The following is a 21510-nucleotide window of genomic DNA, read 5'->3' as shown; positions in this document are numbered from 1 at the left end:
TCGTTTGGAGAACTACCCTCAGAAAGGACAGTAATTTTGCCATTTCAATGCCAGTACAACCCTTTACTTTTAAAAGGAAATCAAGATAATTTAAAGTATACTGGGAATAGTTGTTCAGTAAGGGGGGGTGGCAAGATGAAAAGTAGGGTCCTTTACCAGTATCTACATACATCCCTAAATCAGGCCACGAGCACTCTCAAAGGAAAACAGCTCCCAGAGAAGGCAAGGAGGTGACCTTATCAATGTAATGTCACTTGGCATCCAGCAGGACTTAAAGAAAATGTTTAGCCTATTAGCTGCCATATACTTTTAATTACTAAAACTATTAAGTTGTCCAAGTCGTAACTTTATATTATTACAGAATTATTAATATGCATGACAAATTGTGGCACAAGAACTGTACCTTGAAAGACGTACACATAAAATTCTACTCTGACACCTTCTTCCTAATGGGGATTGAGAACAGGCAGCAAATTTTCTGCATCCTGAGACTTTACCAAGAACATAATCTATCATAGAATCCCAAGCATTATAAGAGCTAAACTGATTAGCACAGGGCAAATTTAGTAAAGATTGCTCCAGACATGAAAAATGTCTGGAGAGAAAAGCCTGCCTAACTTGCAATAGAATTTTCCTTTTCTGCACAAGATAATAAAGATTGATAGGCACCTTAAGAAATGTTGCGAGAAGGAAAGAACCAGGATGATCAGCCACTTAAGTACATTCAGGAAAACCGTAAGAAGTCAGCACAAATATGTTCAACAATGAATGTCCAGGGAAGTCTATCAAGTGGGATAAAAATAAACAAAAACGTACTGGAAGAAGTCAGGAAAAATAATGTAGCCTCCATAATCAGTTTTCACATAGGGGGAAATCAGGTAAGCAAGGGTAAATAGTAAAGACAAATAAGCAGTAAGAGACAAAGCAGTACCATCTATCCAATAATACCAGGTACATTTGAAGACTGTAATCAAAAGGAGCCAGAGCCAGTAAGGCACAGTTACTGGAACAACTAAAGCTAGTCCTAGAATGTCAGTACTGTGTATATCTGACCACCAAAAAAAAAAAAAAAACACCAAAAACCCAAAAACCAACAACAACAAAACCCCCCCAAAACTAGAACTGCAATAACTGAGGCAGGATATGGAACTGTATATGACAAACACTGTTTATAGTTTTTATGACTGAAATTCAATGATTGCTTCTCTAAGAAATACAAAGCAGAAATAATGCAGCATTTATGATGCAATACACTCGATTTCTGGTTCTTGAAAGAATATGATACAGTTGCTTTAACAAGGACTTCAAATACAGCATTTCACAGTGCTACAAACAAACTAGATAAATGGGGAAAAATGGTAATGAGTGCAACTGAGGTAAGGAAAACAACAAAAAGGGAAAGAAGTGATAGCGCTAAATGAGAAATCTGATGAGGAAAACTAATGGAGATTGCCTTTAGGCAAATTGTAAGACCAACTTTATCAGTAAGGCTGGGTATTAAAGTAGGAACACATCAATAATATATACAACGTATGTATCATCAATACAGAGGAGATCGGCTCATCATACAGAAAGAACTGTATTAATCTGAAGAACTGCAGCAAAGCAGGATGATACTTAATAGCAATGACTACAAGGTCATGACCTCAAGGACTCAATTTTAACTACAAACTGAGACCTCATTAAGCAGAAAAAAAAAAGGCAAAAAACACAGAAAGAAGACAGACAAGAATTAGTTAATTTCTGGAAAATGATAAACCACAAGTATAAATGTTAAGTGTGAAAAGGTAAACAAAACTGCACGTTGTGTGAAACCTGATACTTCTGTTTGGGGGACTTTTGCACCTATCTACATCCATATTCATTTAAAGAAACCCCAAACACACACAACAACAACAAAAACCTCACACCAACTATTTTCATTATACTTACCCTTTTATATTATTCCCCTTCCTCTACATGCCCAATGGAGCCAAGGACCAAGAGAGCTGTATTTTGAAACATTGCCCAGTTCAATTTTATATTCAAACAAGGCTGCTATGTAAACAAAATAGCAAGAAAAGTTTCCACTTTCTCTAGAAAGTGAAGCCTTCCAAACAAACTGTAAAATCTACTACAATCCACTTTCAAATCACAGGTACAGCTTCATTTATTACCAGCCAAAAGTAACAGGAACCACCAAGCTGGGGACTCTTACTGCCAAAACGTCAAACCCAACCTAAAGTTCACAAGATTTTATTCGCCACAGAAAGTCAATGGGCATATTGTCATCTTGGACTGCAGCATATGAAAATGCCACAGCTTGATCCTACTTTTTCCTATCCCTGACTTCTGTTTCCTCCACCCTCTTGTTCTGCTTTAGTCTTCCTACTGCTGCTACTTAGGGCTTTGTGTATTTTAAGAAAAGCCCTTGCAGTTACTGTGAGAGATTTCACTGTTCGTTTGGGGGGATTTTGTTGTTTGGTATTTTCTGTTGTTGTTGGTTTTGGTTTGGTTGGTTTGTTTGTTCGGGTTTGGGGTGGTTTTTTGTTTGGTTTGTTGGAGTTTTTGTTTGTTTGTTTAAGTGTAGCAGGAAGAAGCAATATGATCCCAGAAAGAATTCCTAAGAGAATTATTTAGTGAGATGAAATATTAGGTCAGACTCTTACGGCAATCACAATTTAAAACTAAAAGGTACCCTTATGAGTAGCTGAAAGAAATTAAAAAAAAACCACAAAGTATGTTATAAATATTTGACAGACTTGGTTATTATACATCTTAATGCATATCAATAGATGGCACTAGATTTGGTTATAAGCCATCTGTTAATGTGCTGGACACCCCAACAGTCAGTTTATACATTAATCATTTATTAACCCTTTGCAAATGTAACTTAATGTTACTGTAAGGGTCACATAGTAAATGGTAGTAACAATAGTTACCTACATGTTAATTCATTAATGCTTTTAATAAATCTCCTTCACAAAAAGTAAAAATATGTATTAAGGATACGCCTAAAAAAGCTCTAGTAGTACTCTGGAAAACACTTCCTTGGGAGACCAGAGGGAACATGGGAGTTTAGTAGATCTAAGGTTTCTGAAGTATGATCGGTTGACTACTGTAAGGTCATATAACCTTTCATGATTGTCACATGCTGCTAACTCTCTACCTAGTTTCCAGCTGCTTAACACATGCTTAACTTGACAAAGAAGTTCAGATCTCTTTTACATTCTAGATATCTGCCTGAAAAACTAAGCAGATAAAAAGCTCCCTTGGACCTCAATCAATGCGCTACCAGTAAATATATAAACAGGAATTGCTCAGAGCAATTCAAGAAGACCTTGTCACACCTGCATATGAGATTAAAAACCAAAGATATTACTCAACATGAAAAATAATGTTACTTAAACTAAAGCACAAGTACTTTCTTATAAATACGGGTTATATTTTCCAGTAAAATTCTCTTCATCTTAGCACTGCCTTTTTAATACTTAATTTGATGGTCTGAAAAGATTGATTTAAATCTTTTTTTAGGTTAATAGGAAAGAAATAGCAAAATTTGAAAGTCAGAACAGAGAAAAAGAATGACTGGATAATCTTGGTCACGTCAGCGGAAGGTGAGACTTGAAAAACTAAGATGATCTAAAATTTCGTGGAGCATCTTGCAAAGCACTGTTCTTGGATACTCTAATTTAACAGAATGAATTTGTAAGCCAAACTAAATGTATTTTTTAATACTGCTTTAAATATCATCAGAAAAAGCAATTGTAAAATAGGGCATAAAGAAATAAAACTAAAATTCCATAAAACACCATCCTGGAGGAAAGTAAAAACCTCTCTATAAAGGGTAACAGCATAGCTGAGAAGATGCTCCAACAATACCTAGCACAAGCTCCAAAACTATTCCCTCATTCCATGCCTTTTTTTGTTGTTGTTTAACAGTCTAAATGCTTTCATGGTAAGAACTGTTTGATACATACATTGTATGTGATGTAACTAAAATCAAATGGCATTTTACAGTTAGATACCAGTGAGAAGGTTTTAATAAGAAATGATTACTTAATTTACCAGCAAAAGAACTGTCAACTTGGGTTTAATTTTTTATTTATTATTATCTGGGGTTAGTTAAAGAGAAAAGAATGTAAGTTTGAGATTGAAGAAACATCCAGGAGACCTTTTAGGAGGTTAAGACTTTGTAAGAAGTAAAACCCCTACACTTCACATTTTAACACACACCCACCAGTGTATCAAGAATTTAAAACATAAACAAAAATACATAAAAATTGCATTTTTTCACTATAACCATGTAAAAGACTAAGCATAACTGCGAAGACCTTTGAAAACTAAAGAAATAACTGGGAGGAGAGACACACACTAATTTAAAAAATAATAAAAAATTGAAAGAAAATTAGTTTGGTGGTTCTAGTTCCTGGTTCCTAAATTTAGTTTATCTACACATACAGTGTAAACAAACCACCCAGTAGTGATAATGTAGTTGTATTGATGGTATAGTGATGATTTAAACTTTATCCTTCAAAATCAAGTAAAAATCACTGGGTTGGCCTTTTTAAGACTTATCAAGTAGGAATTACATAATTGCTCAAAAACATATGGCGAGTCCTTCCCTTTATTTTTCCCTTGCTGATAACTACCAGACAAAAGCAGTAACAGCCTAAAACATTTCCACTGCTTCAAGCAGAATGAAGCAACTACTATCCAGCAAGAAATTATGACCTTTAATTTAATCCAAATATTTTAGCATTAAATATATTTTCTTTAAACAAATGTTTGTTGTGTTTTATTTTGAGCAAATTTCCTAAGAAACCATAACTCCCCTAGAAAATAAACCTTAAAAAAAAAAAAAAAAAAAAAAGCCCCAAAACATTTGCCACTTGGAGAACTAAACAAGAATGCTTCAATGGGTGATTTTCTTTGTTTTGAAGAGCCATTCCTGTATATAGAAGACATTAATTCAGAAATGTAACACATTACAGATAGTATCACTTTCTCAAGTTGCCTGACATTTCTCATTAAAAGGTCAGCTTTAAGTTGCTTACAGTGCTGCCAAAAATAACTTTTTAGGGTGAATTTTTTTTAAGATGAGCACCTTCACAATAATTCTTCCATGTAGGAATGATGAATTTCACTGGAACATCCACTTAATTATGACATAAAAGAAAATTACATATATGCAAAATGTCCACATTAATGACATAATGCTTTTCTCATGTTATGTCAGAAGTGGTTTGCTTTCAACCCATGTGAAAATCCATCCCAAGTCATACATTCTGAAAGCAGGGTGTGGGGATGGGGAAAGAAAGTCGGTTCAGCATGTTCAGACTAAGTTATCACATGGTTAAAATTCCTAAATTTTAGAAATGTGTAACTTCTAGATAATATTTCTGAAAACTTCATTCTCCCTGAATTTATTTAAACCTACTTAAACCCCATAATGCTATTAAGTTTGCCCAAGAGTTATTTCCACAGAGTAAATGAACACGATTCAGCTGATGACTACAGGGGTTTATTGGGCCTTCCCCTGTAACTTGAAGCTTTGAGATAGGAAGCGGCATAGGGAAGGCCAACTCAAATGGGAAGCCTCAGTAAAAAAAGGGATCAAGAAGCAGGAACAGAAAGAACTGGAAGGGAAGTTTGAAAGGAGTAGAACTGAAGAGCTCAAGGCTGGACAAAACAAACAAAAGGAGCCATGCCCACAAAATAATGCTTCACCCAAACCTGAAATTCATTGACAGTATGTGCTCTGTACATACCACTTTGGTTAACTTTGTTAAATCAAGAACAATCTGTAGAGCTGATTAGAAGAATCCAACTTGGCTGATGAATCATGTGAATGTCATCATCGTAACGTAACAGAATCTGTGGTTTTGCTTAAGTATTTTCCTTAAGGTCTTTGAATTCATAAGAAAGCAACAATACTTGCAGGTTTTGCAAAGCCATGCAGAAAAAGAGAAGTTAGGAAGTGCAGAAGTAAGGCCTCCTGTGCAATTTAAACTCTACCATATGCTCGAGTGAGACCAGAGGAGGGCCATGAATACGATCAGAGGGCTGGAGCACCTCTCCAGAGAAATTGTGGATGTCTCATCCCTGGCAGTTTTCAAGACAAGAGCTTTTTTGAGCAACCTGGCCTAGTGGAAAGTGTCCCTGCCCATGTCAAGAGGTCGGAACTGGATACTGCTATTGAGACCAGCTGGAACTGGTCCCTTCCAACCCAAACCATTGTATGATTCTACAAATATAACTATAGCTGTCTAAGTTTCAAACCCATTTTCCTGACAAAACCCTATCTCATACAGTGACCATCAGTGATGTTTTTGAACAATTAAGATGCTGTTTGTTACAGAAGTTCTACATTGTTTCTTGCAGGATATGGAAGATGTACAGAGAACACCACAGTTGAAAGATGAAAACTTCTTAATTCCTGAATAATTGGCACATAACTTGAACTAAAACTTTTCACAAGTGACAATTTGTTATCTTCACTTTTTGGTGCCTAATTTGAGATCCACACAAACAGCAAACTTAAGAGACAGCCAACGGATGTTCTGTTTTCAAAGAGCTATCTATGAAAGCTAAATATTTCATAAAAACCCCAACTTCTTAGTCTTCTCAGACTGAATATTGGGAAGAAAATGAATTCCTGAAACTTCATGCCTCATATTTACATTCATAGGATGGAGACCATAGCACCTTCTTCTAACACGATTGTAACAAAGCAGATCAGTATCTATCACAATAAGCACAATATTTCTCTTCTACATGATCTTAGAAAAATTGCCCATTTTATCTCTGAGATGAGTTTGAAAAGTAAAGAGACAAAGCCACATTAAATGATGGAGAAAAGAAAGGTTTCAGTTAGCTGTGTTTTATAAATGCTACTGGGAACTTGTAGGAAAAGACAATCATATAATTGAAACTTAAGAAAATGAAAATGTTGACCAAGTTTCTGTGACATTTCAGAACTTGTATTTTTAAAATGCTAAAATTCACAATAATAAAAAGATTACACAACTGAAGACCTGTTTCTAGATGCAAAAATAGTACACTTATCTGCTGAGACACATTATTATCAGTATGTACAATATTCTAATAATTGATTAAAAGCAATGCTTTGGCATGTCTCAAATTTTCTACTTAATGAAAGAAGGAAGAATTAAATAAAGAATAGATAATGAAATAAAACATGGTACCCTGAATTTCAATACAGAATGTATAAAATGTCACAACAGCATAAAAACTGTGAAGTCTAAACATGCTGTTAGAAAATGAGAATTGAAAATTATTAGATTTCAACTCACAGAGCTGCTGACAAAATAGATTTAGCTGTAGTATGGTAAAAAGGCAAATAATCTTAAATTATCTCAATAGCAGCCAAAGCTACTTTGTCAAATTAGTTCTAAAGCAGGTGTTATGGTTAATTACAATTCTTTCCTGAAGAAAAACTGCTTATACACAGATATAGATTATAAATGTACATACCTAATTTGCCTTTATATTCAAAATGCTACTATTACTAGTAATGGATAATTTGCCTGCAGTTTTGAAATATGAATAGTTGATTTCTCTCATACTACATGTTTTATTCACTCTTGTTGCTGACTAGTGGAGGAAAAAAAAATTATCTCTAAATACATCTGAACACTTAGGAAATTTCCCTATAGAAGGGAAGTTATTAGCCCACACAGCACCAGAAAGAGCCCAAAGGGAAAGTTAGCTGACCTTATTACTGAGTAAACAGAAATTAGAAAACTTTGTTTCCTGCCCTTTCTGAAATTTTATTTCAACCTCACCATACCAAACAAGTAGGTTGAGATGAGAAATTTAAGAAATACTTCAGGCAGCATCTTGATAAATTAAGGACTTAACTGGGATTCCAACAGGTTAGAAAAGCACACAACCTCTGAGAGAAGGCAGTACCTTCCACCTACTTCTACTGTTACTCCCATTTGAAGATCATACAGAATTTCTTCACCTACTTTTGACACCTTCCGACAATAAAACATCTTTTTTTCTGAAAATATGGAATATGAGTAAACAGTCCTCATTCATGCGTAAAGTGTTCCATTTTCAGCAATTAACTGCAACCAACAATTACACACGAAAAGCTTTCAATATTGATTTCTGGAAGTTAAGAAAACAGAGTTGGGGGAAATAAGGAAAATAAAGAGAAAGGAGATAGTTTTTCTATCTATAAATTCTGCTAACTGCCATTATGCTAATGATCTTGAACAGATCTTTGTCCTTAAGTAACATGACACGTTACTAAAAAAAAAATATGATGGGAAGAACAGTGAAGTTTGTAAAGGCCTTTACTTCTTGTGTGAGTTTATGCAATAATGTGGAATAATGTTTTGAGTAAATTTCTAGAAGCATCTTTTATTTATTAATAATATATTCAAATTTACAACACTATCTCAAGTGATCAGTAAGAAAAAGTAAACAAAGACCAGAGAGCCTCAGGGCCTCTCTTAAAGGTCATCACTGGATAGTTTTGGTATGATGTTTTGCTTTTCAGAATAATTTAAAAGTTTTTTAAAGCACAGAGTCTTCTTAAAGACTCTACCCAGTCCAAGCAAAACTCAGACAAAACATACACATTTTAAGATCACTACATAACTTTAAATGAAGCAGTGCTATGTTTTAGCTTCCCCTTGGTATGCTTCAGCCAGGAATCACTCATAAGTGATGTTAACGAAAGGAGAGCTATTTTATAAACTTCTAAGAAATGGAAATGTCCACCATCCATTCAGCAAACATGTATTTTCTACTTGAAAATAACCTGGAACAGGAAAACAACACTTTTCCAGGTCTCTCTTCCTCTTACATTTAGTAACGCCCCTGGGCAAAAAAAAAAAAAAATTAAAAATGGGGAAGATGATCCAAGGAGGGAAATATTAAAATAAATTGCTGTGCCCTTCATCTTCTCTTCTTCCTTACCTCCCAAAGGCAGATAATTATCAAATCTTTAAGAAAAAAATATTAATTTATTGTTCAATATTAATACCTTTAATGTTTTTAAGGAAGTCCTGCCTATATATGGAATTGCTCAGAATACCAACTGCATACTAAACTTACACCTTAGCTCTAAACTTACACCTTCACTGCTTTTGAGGGCTTATCTATGATTCAATATAGTGGTAGGACAAGGAGTAATGGCTTTACTCTGAGAAAAGGTAGATTTAGCTTAGCTATTAGCACGAAATCCATTACTGTGAGGGTGCTGAGACACTGGAGTAGGTTGCACAGAGAAGCTGTGGCTGCCCTGTGCCTGGAAGTGCTCAAGGGCAGGCTGGACAGGGCTTGGAGCAGTCAGGTATAGTGGAATTTGCTCCTGCCCATGACAAAGGGGTTGAAACTAGATTGTCTTTAAGGTCTCTTCCAACCCAAACTATACTATGATTCTATGCTTACTTAAAATCTAGACAATAATCAATAAATAATTGGTGCTCAAATTACCATACTTTAAATATGAAAGTGGTATGCTTTTTCTTCTGTACTGTTACTGTATTTTCATTAATTTGAAAATACAAACATTTAGAAGCTCAAACACAAATTGTAAAATACTTCACAACCCCTAAGGCTAGAACATCATCTATTGCTATACTGCATGACTACTGAGATACCATGACATGCACTCTCACGTAACTATTAACTATCACAATAAGTAGCAAGAGAAGCATGTAAGAAAGAAGAAGGAAAATAAGCAGACTAACAGCAGACTATATTATTTCCATAACAACCAGGTTCTTTTTTGTTGTTTTTGTTCATAAAGTTGCAGGTTGCCAGTACTTGGGAGTCACCATGTAAGAAAAATTAAGATTATGCTACACATTAAGAAACAGTTTTCAAGACTCTATGTTTTCCAGGCACTAGCTTTTCTTATATCAAGCCCCTCCCTTTTTTCTTTTACTTTTACAAATCCTTTTGCTATGTGACTCCGTTTTGCTCAAGAGTTCTGACTCTTTTTAACTTCTTGTCTAATCTTGTGTCTTTACCGAGCTTTGTTTCTGTTACTGTAAACTCGTACAGTTATATTCACATAACCACACCTATGACTTGCGAAAGCCAATACATTTATGTGTTTATCACACAGTGATGATATTAAGTATGGTTACCTGCTGAACTGTCAAGAAGCCAGAGCCCAGAATGGCAAATTTAGACTAAGGAAATACAGTGCTTTAAAAAAAAAACAAAAAACAAAAAAAAACCCTTCAAATATTGCATACAACTACTTCTGGTTGAAGAGAAAACAAAAATCTAAAATTAAACACAGGTTTTGAAATGACATTCACCAGAGTGTATTAGCCAGTAAAACTCCTTTACTCATAGATCTAAAACCATATGTTATGCTTGTGAATGTTCCAGTACTTGAACTCATTCTAATTCAGTCATCATTTTTAATAAACATACACACATATATGAAATATCCTAACATGCAATTCAGGTTACTGCAGCGTTAGGAAGCAGAACTATGACAAATAAGCTACAGCCAATTCATTGCCTATGAAGAAATGTGTATATTCATAGTATGTGTGTGTTTGCACATAATTTGAGTACCAATCTGTATTAGCATGGAGCAAGCTAAGTATGGACTAGTATCACAGGCCTGAAGAACTTCAAAGGTTTAAAGAAAGCAGCTTCTTAAGGTAAGAAGCTGTCTGTTAATCATCAACCAAAAGTCACACTGGAATTATAAATACAGTAGCCATTCTCTTGCCCTTCATTTCACTCAAAAAAAGAACACAGTGTGCTTAGTACAACACTTGGTACTTTGTGCCTGCTAATGTGTATCTATAGCTAAGTGCATAAATATATATTCATACAAACATGTATTTATACATATATACTTACACACAAACACACTGTGTGTTTGGGTTTGCATTTTGTTTACGTATGAAATATTGAAATTATATATAATTTCTAAATTTAGCTTGTAATTTTACCTGGGCCCAGACTAGCTCTATTGAAATCAGTGAGGAAAAGAACAAACACCAAAACACCTCCTTGCAAATGACAGCATGTGAAAACTGTATTTATACACAATAAATACCACCTTACTTATTTCTGCTAAAGAATTATCAGTAAAGCTGCCAAGAATGACTTGATGAATGCCAGAATCTTCACAGCACCAAATTCCTATTATTTTTTCTTTTTTTTAAATAAAAAACTCGCAATTGCGCATTTTTTCCCTGTTTCTAAGGAATGTTATTCAGGAAGCAGCAAAATTTGGAACAATTTCTGGGAAATTGTTATAGTGCTATTATTATTAAAAATCCACAGGGTAGGCTTTCTTAATTAGCAAACTGGAATCCAAACTTTTAATTCCTTTTTATCTTCTCCAACATTAAGAGAATTTCTCATCCATGCTTCCAAGTGTTTATTTCAGGCACTATCAATCCTCCTAACCCCAATATCTTCACACAGCCAAAAGAAACACACTATATACCTGAGACAAGTGAAGGGAAAAGAGAATTCTGGGAGCAGCTCAGAAGCACAAGATGATAATAGGCTCTCTTCAAGCCCCACCACTCTGCTGTAAAAAAAAAAGAGCTGAACCATTGCCCAGGTCCCAGGGACAATCAGGTCATACCACTCAACCTCAAATGCCAGAAATGAGGATCACCTAGCATAATGGCATAGCACTACTGCTTGTCACATGACAATCGCAACAGAAGACCTTCACCCGAACCACTCAGAAGCCGAAGAATGTTAAGAACAATGAACTGGCCACGCTTCTATATTTCGTATCTGACCTTACTCCATATCTATTTCTGAGATCTTCTCTCCAACTCTAACCTGCTAGATTACATTTCATTCCAGGCTGATTGCTTCTTTTCTCTTTCCTTTCAATCATCAGCTTTGTATCTTCATTTAGTCCATTTTCCTAAGTACATGAAAACTGTCTCCATCAAAGCATTTTTAGTTGCCTCTCAACACCAATCACAAGGCAGACGCCAACAGAATTTCTATCAATTTATATTTTAAATGTTCTGATATGTCATGCAGCACAACTCCTTGGGAGAGCTGCCGATTGGGCTTGACATGCAAGGTACACAAATGTATTACTCAAATTCAGGGAAGAAGACATCCAGCATACTGCTTTATGTGCATGCTCTTATATGAAAGATTTTTCTAATTCAACATTCTTTCCTAGAACTAGATCTATCAGTAGGTGAGTATCAGCTGTCTTCAATTATTACTTACTCAGATAACAAATTTTGATTATACAATTTTTCTGCTTAAAATTTTTTATCACTGCAAAGACCTGAATTAAAAAAATCAGTATCACTGATGTTAATTCAACCAGTGGACATACTAATATTTTCTTTTTAATTAGAACATCTTGAGCTATCTTCTTAATGAATTAATTAAATATAAAACAACTTCTTAAAAGTCTTATAATCACAACATAAAAGAATGGGTTAGCACAAAGAATTTGCTGATGACTTGCTAGCCAGCTTGAGAGGTATTTCTGAAGCAGATAAAAAATGCTCAGTTATGAAGGGTGGCAGATGTACATGGATAAACCTGCCAGAATTTCTTGATAGTGCTGACAAGCAGAAGTTACTGTGTCAACATATTGCCCAATATCTGAGGGGAAAGGATGGGGGGAGGAGGGGAAGAAGGGATTTAAAAAGAAGGGGAAAAAAAAAAAAGGCAGCCAGAACCCAGGCAGCACTAAAGCCTGATACGAATTTGAATTTCATTTTAATCAAGGTAACTAAACAATTGCCTCCTACTGATAGTACAGTTTCAAGACTTCTTTGGCAATTTGTTAAGTATACGAGCAATCAACATCACCATATTACAACCCTGTGTGCAAAATTTGGCAGCTTGTATTAAAAACAGCCTAATAGGGAAAAAATTACAAATTTTCAGTGTCTGAAAGCAGACTGTTATTCCAGCTTGTGCTGAGAGTAGTCTAAGTATTTGATTTCAGTTGAACAGCAAAATACCTGGTTAAATTCACAGAGAAGAAAACAAGTTTCTGGATGTCCATGTTGGCTAATATCTTAGCTTTTCAAAACCTTAAACTCAAAAGAACTTTTCTTTAGAAACATTTATCTATTATTTTTTTCCCCAGTGATAAGTATCTGCTAGTTGAATTTGTGACAATTTAGTCTCAATAATAAAGCTGTGTATTCCTTAAAGATGCATCTCACCAAGCAAACCACAGAAATAAGACCATTTACTGTTGTTTTCCCTACTAATTCAATTCTATCAGAATTTGTAATGTCTTACATGTAGACAATTTAAATAAAAGAATAATTGTAAATTGAAACACATTTCTGACTCCTAAAAAATGACTGGGAACTATATTAATTAGCTTTTGTATTGCTATGCAGCACAGCAGCTTTACCAGGCATACTGTGTCTAAAGTATAATATTTCTCCAGATTCCAGTGCTTCAGAGACATTGACCAGCAGTTCACCAGAAGCCACTCCGCCTTCATTTAGGGTAGCCAATAAAAAATTAGCAACTCTCCCTTTAACCAGAATGAAGCAGCAAAATGAAATTTCAAGGCTGACTATAAGGTGCCCTCTTTGAATGGGACTGGAAAGTGCACAGGAATGCATATATTTTACTTCAACAATCTCATAAAGTAAGGTGGGGGTGGTGTTTGATTTTTATTTTCTTTGTTTCTAATACTGTCAACCTAGATGCTGTTCTTAGCATACTGATAAGTTGAAAATGTTTGAGTTAACACTTCGTTGAGAAAGTGGTTACTTAAAGAGAAAGCATTCAGAAATGATTTCACTATATTTCAAAACAGAAAATTTTGATCTGTCTGAGACTAAAAATACTAATCTAGAAGAAAATAGATATTCCCTTCACCTTGTATAGACAGAACTGCAAGCGCACGCTCTGCTTACTTCAACTTAAAATGGATTTCACACCATGACAGGTTTCATCCTGCATTAAAATTGCAAATCTTCTATGTGGCCCAGTTTCAGCTGCAATTGATCTGCTTTGTCGTCATAGATAAAAACAGTGAAGGGCACTGCAGCTTTAAATATTTCAAGGCTATGTAGCTAGTAAATAGACTCCATTGCAATATGGCTCTGAAGGTCGTGTCCTATTGTCTCTTTTCTGTGCAAATATTTTGAACAGAATAAAATGCTTTATTTTATACAATACCTCCCTGCTGTTTCTAAATCACGTCAATTGTATTAGGCATTTCCTTACTGGAAAGGACAGATACGCCACTCTTTCCATACACACCCACGCTCCTTCTAGATGTATTCAAAACCTCCGCTGTGAATATAACAGCAGGGTGTACATATCAGACATATACAGCTTTTCATATGTATACCTTATGTTACCAGACTCCCCATTAAATCCCACCACAACATAAAGACAACTAGTTTTTTCAATGGTGGTAAAATAATTAACTGGATTTCAGGTAAAGAAGCATCTTTAGTGGAAAAGAACAGGTCTGGTAGAAAACCAAAGCTAGCAATTTTAATATCTCCCGTTTCTCACCTATGGGAGAAAACGAAAAAAAAAAAAGAAAAAAAGGCACATAGCACCAAGAGAATGTAGTCTGCCAAACGTGGCTTTCACAAAGGAAGGCTACTACCTTTCAGATGCTAAAAAAGGCAAAAAAACAAACAAAAAAACAAACCAAAAAACCAAAAGCCCTGTCACATTTAAGTTACAAGAAAAATAAGACTATAAATCTTAAGCCAGCATTTGGAATCTCTGTGTATCCACTCCCTAGGATCAAACCCACTCTTTCATATAAGGTTATTATTCAATGCAAATATGAGTTATGGAGATGCCTCTCAAAACATGAAATACACCCCTGTAAAAAATACAACTTTGCGATTGCTGTCACCATTGTAGAAGGTGCATGGGGTCATTTACCTGAAAGGGCAACAGATTGTTGCCATTGTCCGTCCTGAACGCGTTGTCTTCCATCCAGGATTTGGGGGTTAAGGGTGCAGCCCGTGGGAACTTCGGAGGGGCAATGACATTGCTGGAGAACGGTTTTTTAAGGGGTGAAATGGGATTGAGGGGAGAGGGTACACCGACCCCCACTCCCACGCCGACCCCCACTCCAACTGCCCTTCGAGGGTCCCTACCAGCCTGCAGCCCACCCCAAGGATTGGAAGGTGTACTCCAAGCTGCATTTTGATGGTTATTCCAGCTGGAGGAAGAAGAAGAGGAGACAGAGGAGGAAGACGGTTTGCTGGTCATGATGGGCTGATGGCTGTAAGCAGCATTTCTCTGGGCAAAAGGTGCCTGATTAGGGCTTACAGGTGACCTCCGCTGCTGCTGCTGCTGAGCTTGCTGCTGCTGCTGCTGATGTTGGTGGTGTTGAGTCTGAGCTAGGCCAATTTGAGGTGAGAAAGTGCCACCAAATACAGGGTTGACATGGTGTGGAAAATTCTGGAAAAGCATTGTCCCATTGACTGGAGTAATCCCTTGGAAAAAGCTATCATCCACCGTGTTTGTGGTCCCTGTAGACCAGGTGCTGCCGAAGGAGGGAGACAAGGAGGTGCCGGCTGCAGGTTCTTGTTGAGGCTGGTGAAAGCTTAAGCCAGGCAAAATGGGAGACTCCATCTGCATCTTCTCCTTGCTATTTTGTGAAGGAGCTGATGTGCCGATACTAGTCACTGAACTGCTGTCTTCTGGTTTCGGTGTCTCCGACGAGATGGGTGTAGAGGGGGCTTCTGCTGAGTTTGGATCTTGCTGCTGCTGCTGCCGCTGCTGCTGGGGCTGGGCTTTGCTTTTGTCCATCAGTAAATCATCCTGCATGGTTTGCGCAGCTGAAACAGTAGGGGAAAAAACCACAAAGACAGATTATTAACGTTGTCATTCATACCACAAACCGGGCTGTCTTAATCATTTGCCAGCCAAAAATCTCGTCCTATTGCCAGCGCTATGCTACAGCAAATTGCAAGGCAAACCCGTAATCTCCCCCCTCCCCCATTTAGGAATATGTAACCTTTGATCGTGCTAGATTGCCTTTAAAATATTTTTTAAGATGCTTCACCCTTTTTGATGCCTTGTTTCCCTTCAGTCTAAATGAGATGTGCTTATAGGGCAGAGATATACAGCAATTTCGCCACGTCTCTTTTCTCTTACACCGGAACTCAGAGCTCTCACCCTGCAATGAGAAACTGATTCTGGTTCCTGTTTTTCCAAGCACCCTCCTCCTCCTCCACCTCCTCCCCCTGGTTATTTGCATACGTCAATAAATACTGCTGCGTCCTTCAGCAAGGTTAAAAAGACACCAGTCTTCACTCTTCTCCACCCCCTTTTCTATTAAGGGACCTTTAAAGGAGCCGGGTACCGATTTTCCCTAATTAACAAACAAGCTTTCAGTTACTGAAATTTATCAGAGAGAAAGCACACAGGAAATCTCGCACTGATGCTGGAGCGGTTCTGAGCTGCACAATCGTTTTCCGGCCTATTTCTGCCGCACAGCTCGCTGCCTGCTTAGGGCATGAGGAGCGATCACAACGGCGGGGAGGAGGTCTGCGTGGGGGGGGGGGGAGAGACGCTTCATGTACAAAGCCACCGACGGGTGTTACATTTGCCTTCAGCGACCTTACGATCTTTCCGTATAAAAGCACTCCTTTGCTTAAAGGTATTTCTATTCGCTGTACTTCTACATATATTAAATCATTAGTGATTCGTTCGTTGGAAAAAAAGAAAAGTAAGGTCCAAATGCACAGATATTGGAGGTATTATCATATTATGCTGTTTCTGATGCTTTCACAATGAAAAATAGAAATGGGACAAATTGAAATACTTAAAATACAGACATGCCACATTTTTAAAGCCATCTTTATATGCACAAGACAAAGACTAGTGATGCAAATTATTTGCTAAATCAATACATAAGTTTAAACTCTAAAAAAATTAAATGTATGTAGAATAGTTGAGTTGTATCTGCTAGAAAAGGGGCTTCATAAGAAATAGGACAGATCATATAATTTGATTTTTGAAACAAGGTGATACTAATGCATACATAGGCAGCAATGAACAGCAATTGTATAAACTAGAATGGGAACCTCCACATTTTCCAAACTTTTAGACAGTTGAAGAGATCATTTTCAATCTCAGAAGTATTTTAAATGAGACCAAAATTACTTCAATTAACTATGTCAAAAATAGTAATTGCTGCATACCTAATTGCATTTGAGTTAATCATATGACATGTACATTCCTAACATTGCCTTATTTTAGGGTTGTTGTTTTACAAAGTAAAGCCAAATCAATTAACTGTTTAAGAAAGGTGGCAAAAGACTGAAATCAACAACCCTCTCCCTTCTGACATCAACAGTTTTCAGATGGTTCACGTGTACCTTTAACATTTTTTCTTTTTTCTTTTTTTTTCTTTTAAATCTCCTGAGCCCTACACACACTTTCTAGTTAAAATGAGTGTCAGGACAGGTTTCTGCTATTAATTAAGTTACTGCTCATGTTCCCTCTTATTTACCTGTTCAATATGTAAACTGAACAGCAAGGGCTCATGAGCAGACTACACAGTGAGACAACACGAAAGCAAGTTCCTATGCAGAATGGAGCAAACTATTGCATCTGTAACAAGAAGCTCTGCTGGTACTGGGGGTGCAGAAAACCTTGCGAGGCAGTTTAAAGCAGTACTGCAGTAAGCCATAATACACCAAGCTCTGTGTAGCTTTCTGTTAGCTTCATTTCTATCAAAATCACTATTACTCTTAAAGTTACATAAAATTGCTGATGATTCCACATACGAGAGAGAGAGAAAAAGATTATATGTATCTGTTCCCTGGTTCTGAGCTATCAGTATAAAAATATATTTAGCGAGAAAAGCATAGCAGCTGAAATGAAAAAATCTGTCGTCAATAAAGTATATTTAAATCAGTTAGTCACCAGGTTATCTATAGTGGCTAGCACAGCACTAGTTTCAAACATGTACCTTGCCTTAGCTAGCTGGTTCTGAACTTTATCCTAAGGATTGTAATCCACATTATTTTCATATTACTTCTTAAAGGTAAAAATCACTGCACAATTCAAGCCTCTTGTCAAGGTCAAGACCTACCTTTAATGAATGAAGCCAGTCTGAATGGAAAAACACTGGATAATAAATGACTTTGAAAGGCAGGCCAGCCAATGTCTAATGTTGGACTAATGCAGTACCTCCTGATTATTTCCTGGTGTCAGTATTTGTACAAATTTAAAATCCAGTACAGGAAATCTCTATCCCCATAACAATAGCAGCTCCGTTTGCATGCAGTAACCCATGCAGTCAACACAAAAATTTGTAAGGAATGTTTACCTTTGGATTTTCTGTATTTAAAGATCAACAAAATGACAGTATATTTATTTTCTTCCTTCAGGTTTGGTATATGACAAATAGTCGACCACTCTGGCAAGAGCACTTTGACAACTGGAAGCTTTCAGCGCATGCTCTCCCAGGGAATCCTGGGGGTTGAAGTCTTAGCTGTAGATGGCATTTCACTGCTGCCTATCCTGAAAGGAAGAGCGCTCTAAGGGGAAAAAATTATGCAAACACTCTCTCTTTCCATGGAAAATTGCTGCAATCTGAATCACCAGCTCTAAGAAAATAAATATCTGTCAGATTGAGCTGACCACAAATAACTAAATAAGAGCTTTTAACAGTTTAATTTATTAACCCTGATCAAATAGCTACCTATTTGGAAGAGCAACCGCAACACAAGAAATAGTACTACTATTTCCAAACTTCCAGTATAAGAAGTTAATTATAAGCTCATACCAGCTATAAATTATACAGCTATTACAAAGGAGATTGCATCATGTTGCTTAGCCGAAGAAAATATTAAATAATAACCTGCCATAATACAATTCCTAACAATATTCTGAAACTCAAACATAAATAGGTAGAGCATGAAAATTTAAACCAAATCAAAATCAGCAGCCAAAATGTTATATTATTTGAATAGTTTCCAATTTCCAAGTTACCACTTTTTCATTACTGAGTTACTGTTACCACACTAAAAATTCTACAAAAAAAAAAAAAAAGCTAAGTGGGAAAAAAAGGAAGGTGCAAATTTTACTATTTAACATTCCATCTGCTCTGTCCACCGTGGTTCTGCATTTTAACTACGTCCCTTCCACTACCAACATATGTCCAACCTCCACATCAATACACAGCCTGACAGGCATTCCTCTCGTATTAATATTTTGATGATTAATGTAGGTCAGGTAAAGTTTTCAGAATTACATTCACAGGCATTTGTGTTCTGTCTTGTACTGTCGCATGAATTATTCCGGATATTATGGATAATTATTGAAAATACTAATATGCAGGAGTAAATACTACTGCTTGTATAGAAATTATATAGTTGAAATCAGAAGTATGAAAATATCAATATTTAATAAAAGTGCAAGCTGATTGTTCAAATGCTGAAATATGCTTAGCTTTATCGGTGAAAAGACATGACTAAAGCTGACTAAGGTACATTAGGGCAGTTGAAAATGGATTGTTAAAACATCTACACATTACTTTCTACCTGCCGTTTATGTTGGACTGTATGGTCTACCTGCCTTAAATCAATGCTGTAATTAAGAGTTTCTCAGCACTTGCTCTAATCTGTTTGTGCTACTCTGAATCATTATGAGAAGGAAAACTGCTTTATTACAGCAGTTGAAAAAACCTCATTTGTTGAAATATCCCAGCTATCAGAGGGGTAGCTCTAGGCATTCTATACCCCCCCACCTTTGCATTCCTATTTACTTCTGGGTTATTGCTTTTCTGATGATTTGAAGATTCAGGTGGAAGGGACCACACCCTTACTGTCAGTTTTTCCCAGGAGACACCTTCACTTTATAGATCAATGAGTAAGATAAGGAAAGTGCTTCTTACGATATTCACAAATGGAGCAGTGCTCCATAAGCAAAGAATATCAGAACATAAAGACAGTTTTTGATCAATTGGCCACTAGAAGAAACCATTTTTTGTTTCTACCAGGCAATTCTTTCATAACTGGAAGTTAAAAGATAGTAACAACAGCTGTATCAGAACACAGAAGCTTAATTCTATCTATCTGCATTACCTGACCTAGGCCAGTTCCAAAGAAACAACTGTAAAGAAGGCCCAAGTAAGCCTAGCTAACTCAGTTAACATTGTATTGAGTGTGTTTGTATTTTATCAAATTCATTATTAAGCAATTTAAGCCCACTCTGACTAACAAACCATGATGGTGTTTTTGCCAGAAGTGAATACTCCAACTAGCTTGAAGATTAAAATCAAGTATTATGTAACTGAAAAAAAAAAAAGGTTTATTGTAGAAACATTTTTCTCAGTTTAGATTTGTTTCATTTTAAGTTTAATTGAGGTCTCCTTTTTTTTTTTTTAACGTGGAATCAACTAGATAAAAAATGCCTAACCAATCTTGTAATTTAATTTTACACATTACTATCATAGCAGTTAAAAATGCAGTTTTGCCAGAGTAGAATATCCATATTGCTGGGGTACTTAGGTTACTGAAAACAGTGAATAATTCTTGTCAACTTCTTTCTTAAGTTTAAGTCTCTATAAATTTCTCAGGAAATTATTTGATATTTTCAATGTTGATATTTTGACATAAATCTGATAGCCAAATTTAGGACTCGATCTTAAACCCTAAATAGCTGATACTGGTTTTGGTGATTTTCATTAAGATCTATACTTGCCTCCAGATGTGCAGTTTTATTCAATCCAAAATGTCTGCCACCTCCAGTTAGCATCAGTGAAGCCGAGCCTTGTCAAATCTCAATTAATAGCAACCCTTTTTCCTCACTTTGCATTGGAAAAAGGGAGCCTTCCCAGGATAGTTCACTCCAGGCTCAAATGCAGCTACCATCAGGTGAAGGTAAGAGAGGACAGAGTAAGACAGTGCAATTAACATCATGGAGACAGAAGGAAGGAACAAAGAAGAATCTCTTAAGGGATGACATGGGAAACAACAGTTTTAAAAAAATTAAACAGCTTCCAGAACCAATATGAAATTTACAGTGGAAATCACCAATGCAAAAAAAGGAAGCTTAAAGAACAAAAAGTGGAAAGAAAAAGAAGACACAAAGGGGATGAGGGAGAGTGAATTGAAGGAGGAGATTATTAGGAAGAATAAACCAAGTATTTGAATAAAGCAGCTGCATATCTGGTCTTGTTAAGGGGAAGAGATGAGGATGGAATGGCAACACATGCTGTGTCAGGGAATAAGGATTTTTTTCCTTAAATTTAGAAATAGTTATATATGTATTTTAGGACTTTGATTCTGAGAAGAGCAGACAAATGGAAGACATACACCTCAAGCTGTTCAACAGGCACAAATCAGTTTGTAGATTTCAGGATCTTTAAGCTTTTTATGTAATAAGAGGTTTGCCATTACAGAGTCACAGAATTACAGAATATTTGCGTTGGAAGGGACTGTTAGAGGTCATCTAAGTCCAACCCCATTGCAATAAGCAGGGACATCTTCAACTAGATTAGGTTGCTCAGAACCCTGTCCACCCTGACCTTTAACATTTTCAGGGATGGCACATCTACCACCT

General features: G+C 36.3%; 1 protein-coding gene and 1 long non-coding RNA gene across 10 annotated transcripts in view; one reads left to right on the top strand and one right to left on the bottom strand.

Annotated features, from left to right (window-relative positions):
* The window catches only part of CPEB3 (cytoplasmic polyadenylation element binding protein 3), a 93669-nt gene that overhangs the window by 69772 nt on the left and 2387 nt on the right, over positions 1-21510 (bottom strand). For 6 of the 9 annotated variants that reach the window (XM_065671944.1, XM_065671946.1, XM_065671943.1 and 3 more), the window contains exon 2: positions 14866-15770. In XM_065671944.1, the coding sequence (XP_065528016.1) occupies positions 14866-15759 (894 nt within the window). In that variant the 5' untranslated portion in view covers positions 15760-15770. The other 3 variants (XM_065671945.1, XM_065671940.1, XM_065671942.1) reach the window with 3 other exon arrangements.
* On the top strand, positions 16530-19386 carry LOC136010564 (uncharacterized). Its single transcript, XR_010610929.1, has 2 exons — positions 16530-16594; positions 18333-19386. It is a non-coding gene; the product is annotated as an uncharacterized LOC136010564 (long non-coding RNA).

Source organism: Lathamus discolor, chromosome 3 (assembly GCF_037157495.1).
Source record: "Lathamus discolor isolate bLatDis1 chromosome 3, bLatDis1.hap1, whole genome shotgun sequence".
NCBI lineage: Eukaryota > Metazoa > Chordata > Aves > Psittaciformes > Psittacidae > Lathamus > Lathamus discolor.
The sequence above is the reverse complement of the archived record's forward strand: the minus strand, read 5'-3'. Positions and strand labels throughout refer to the sequence as shown.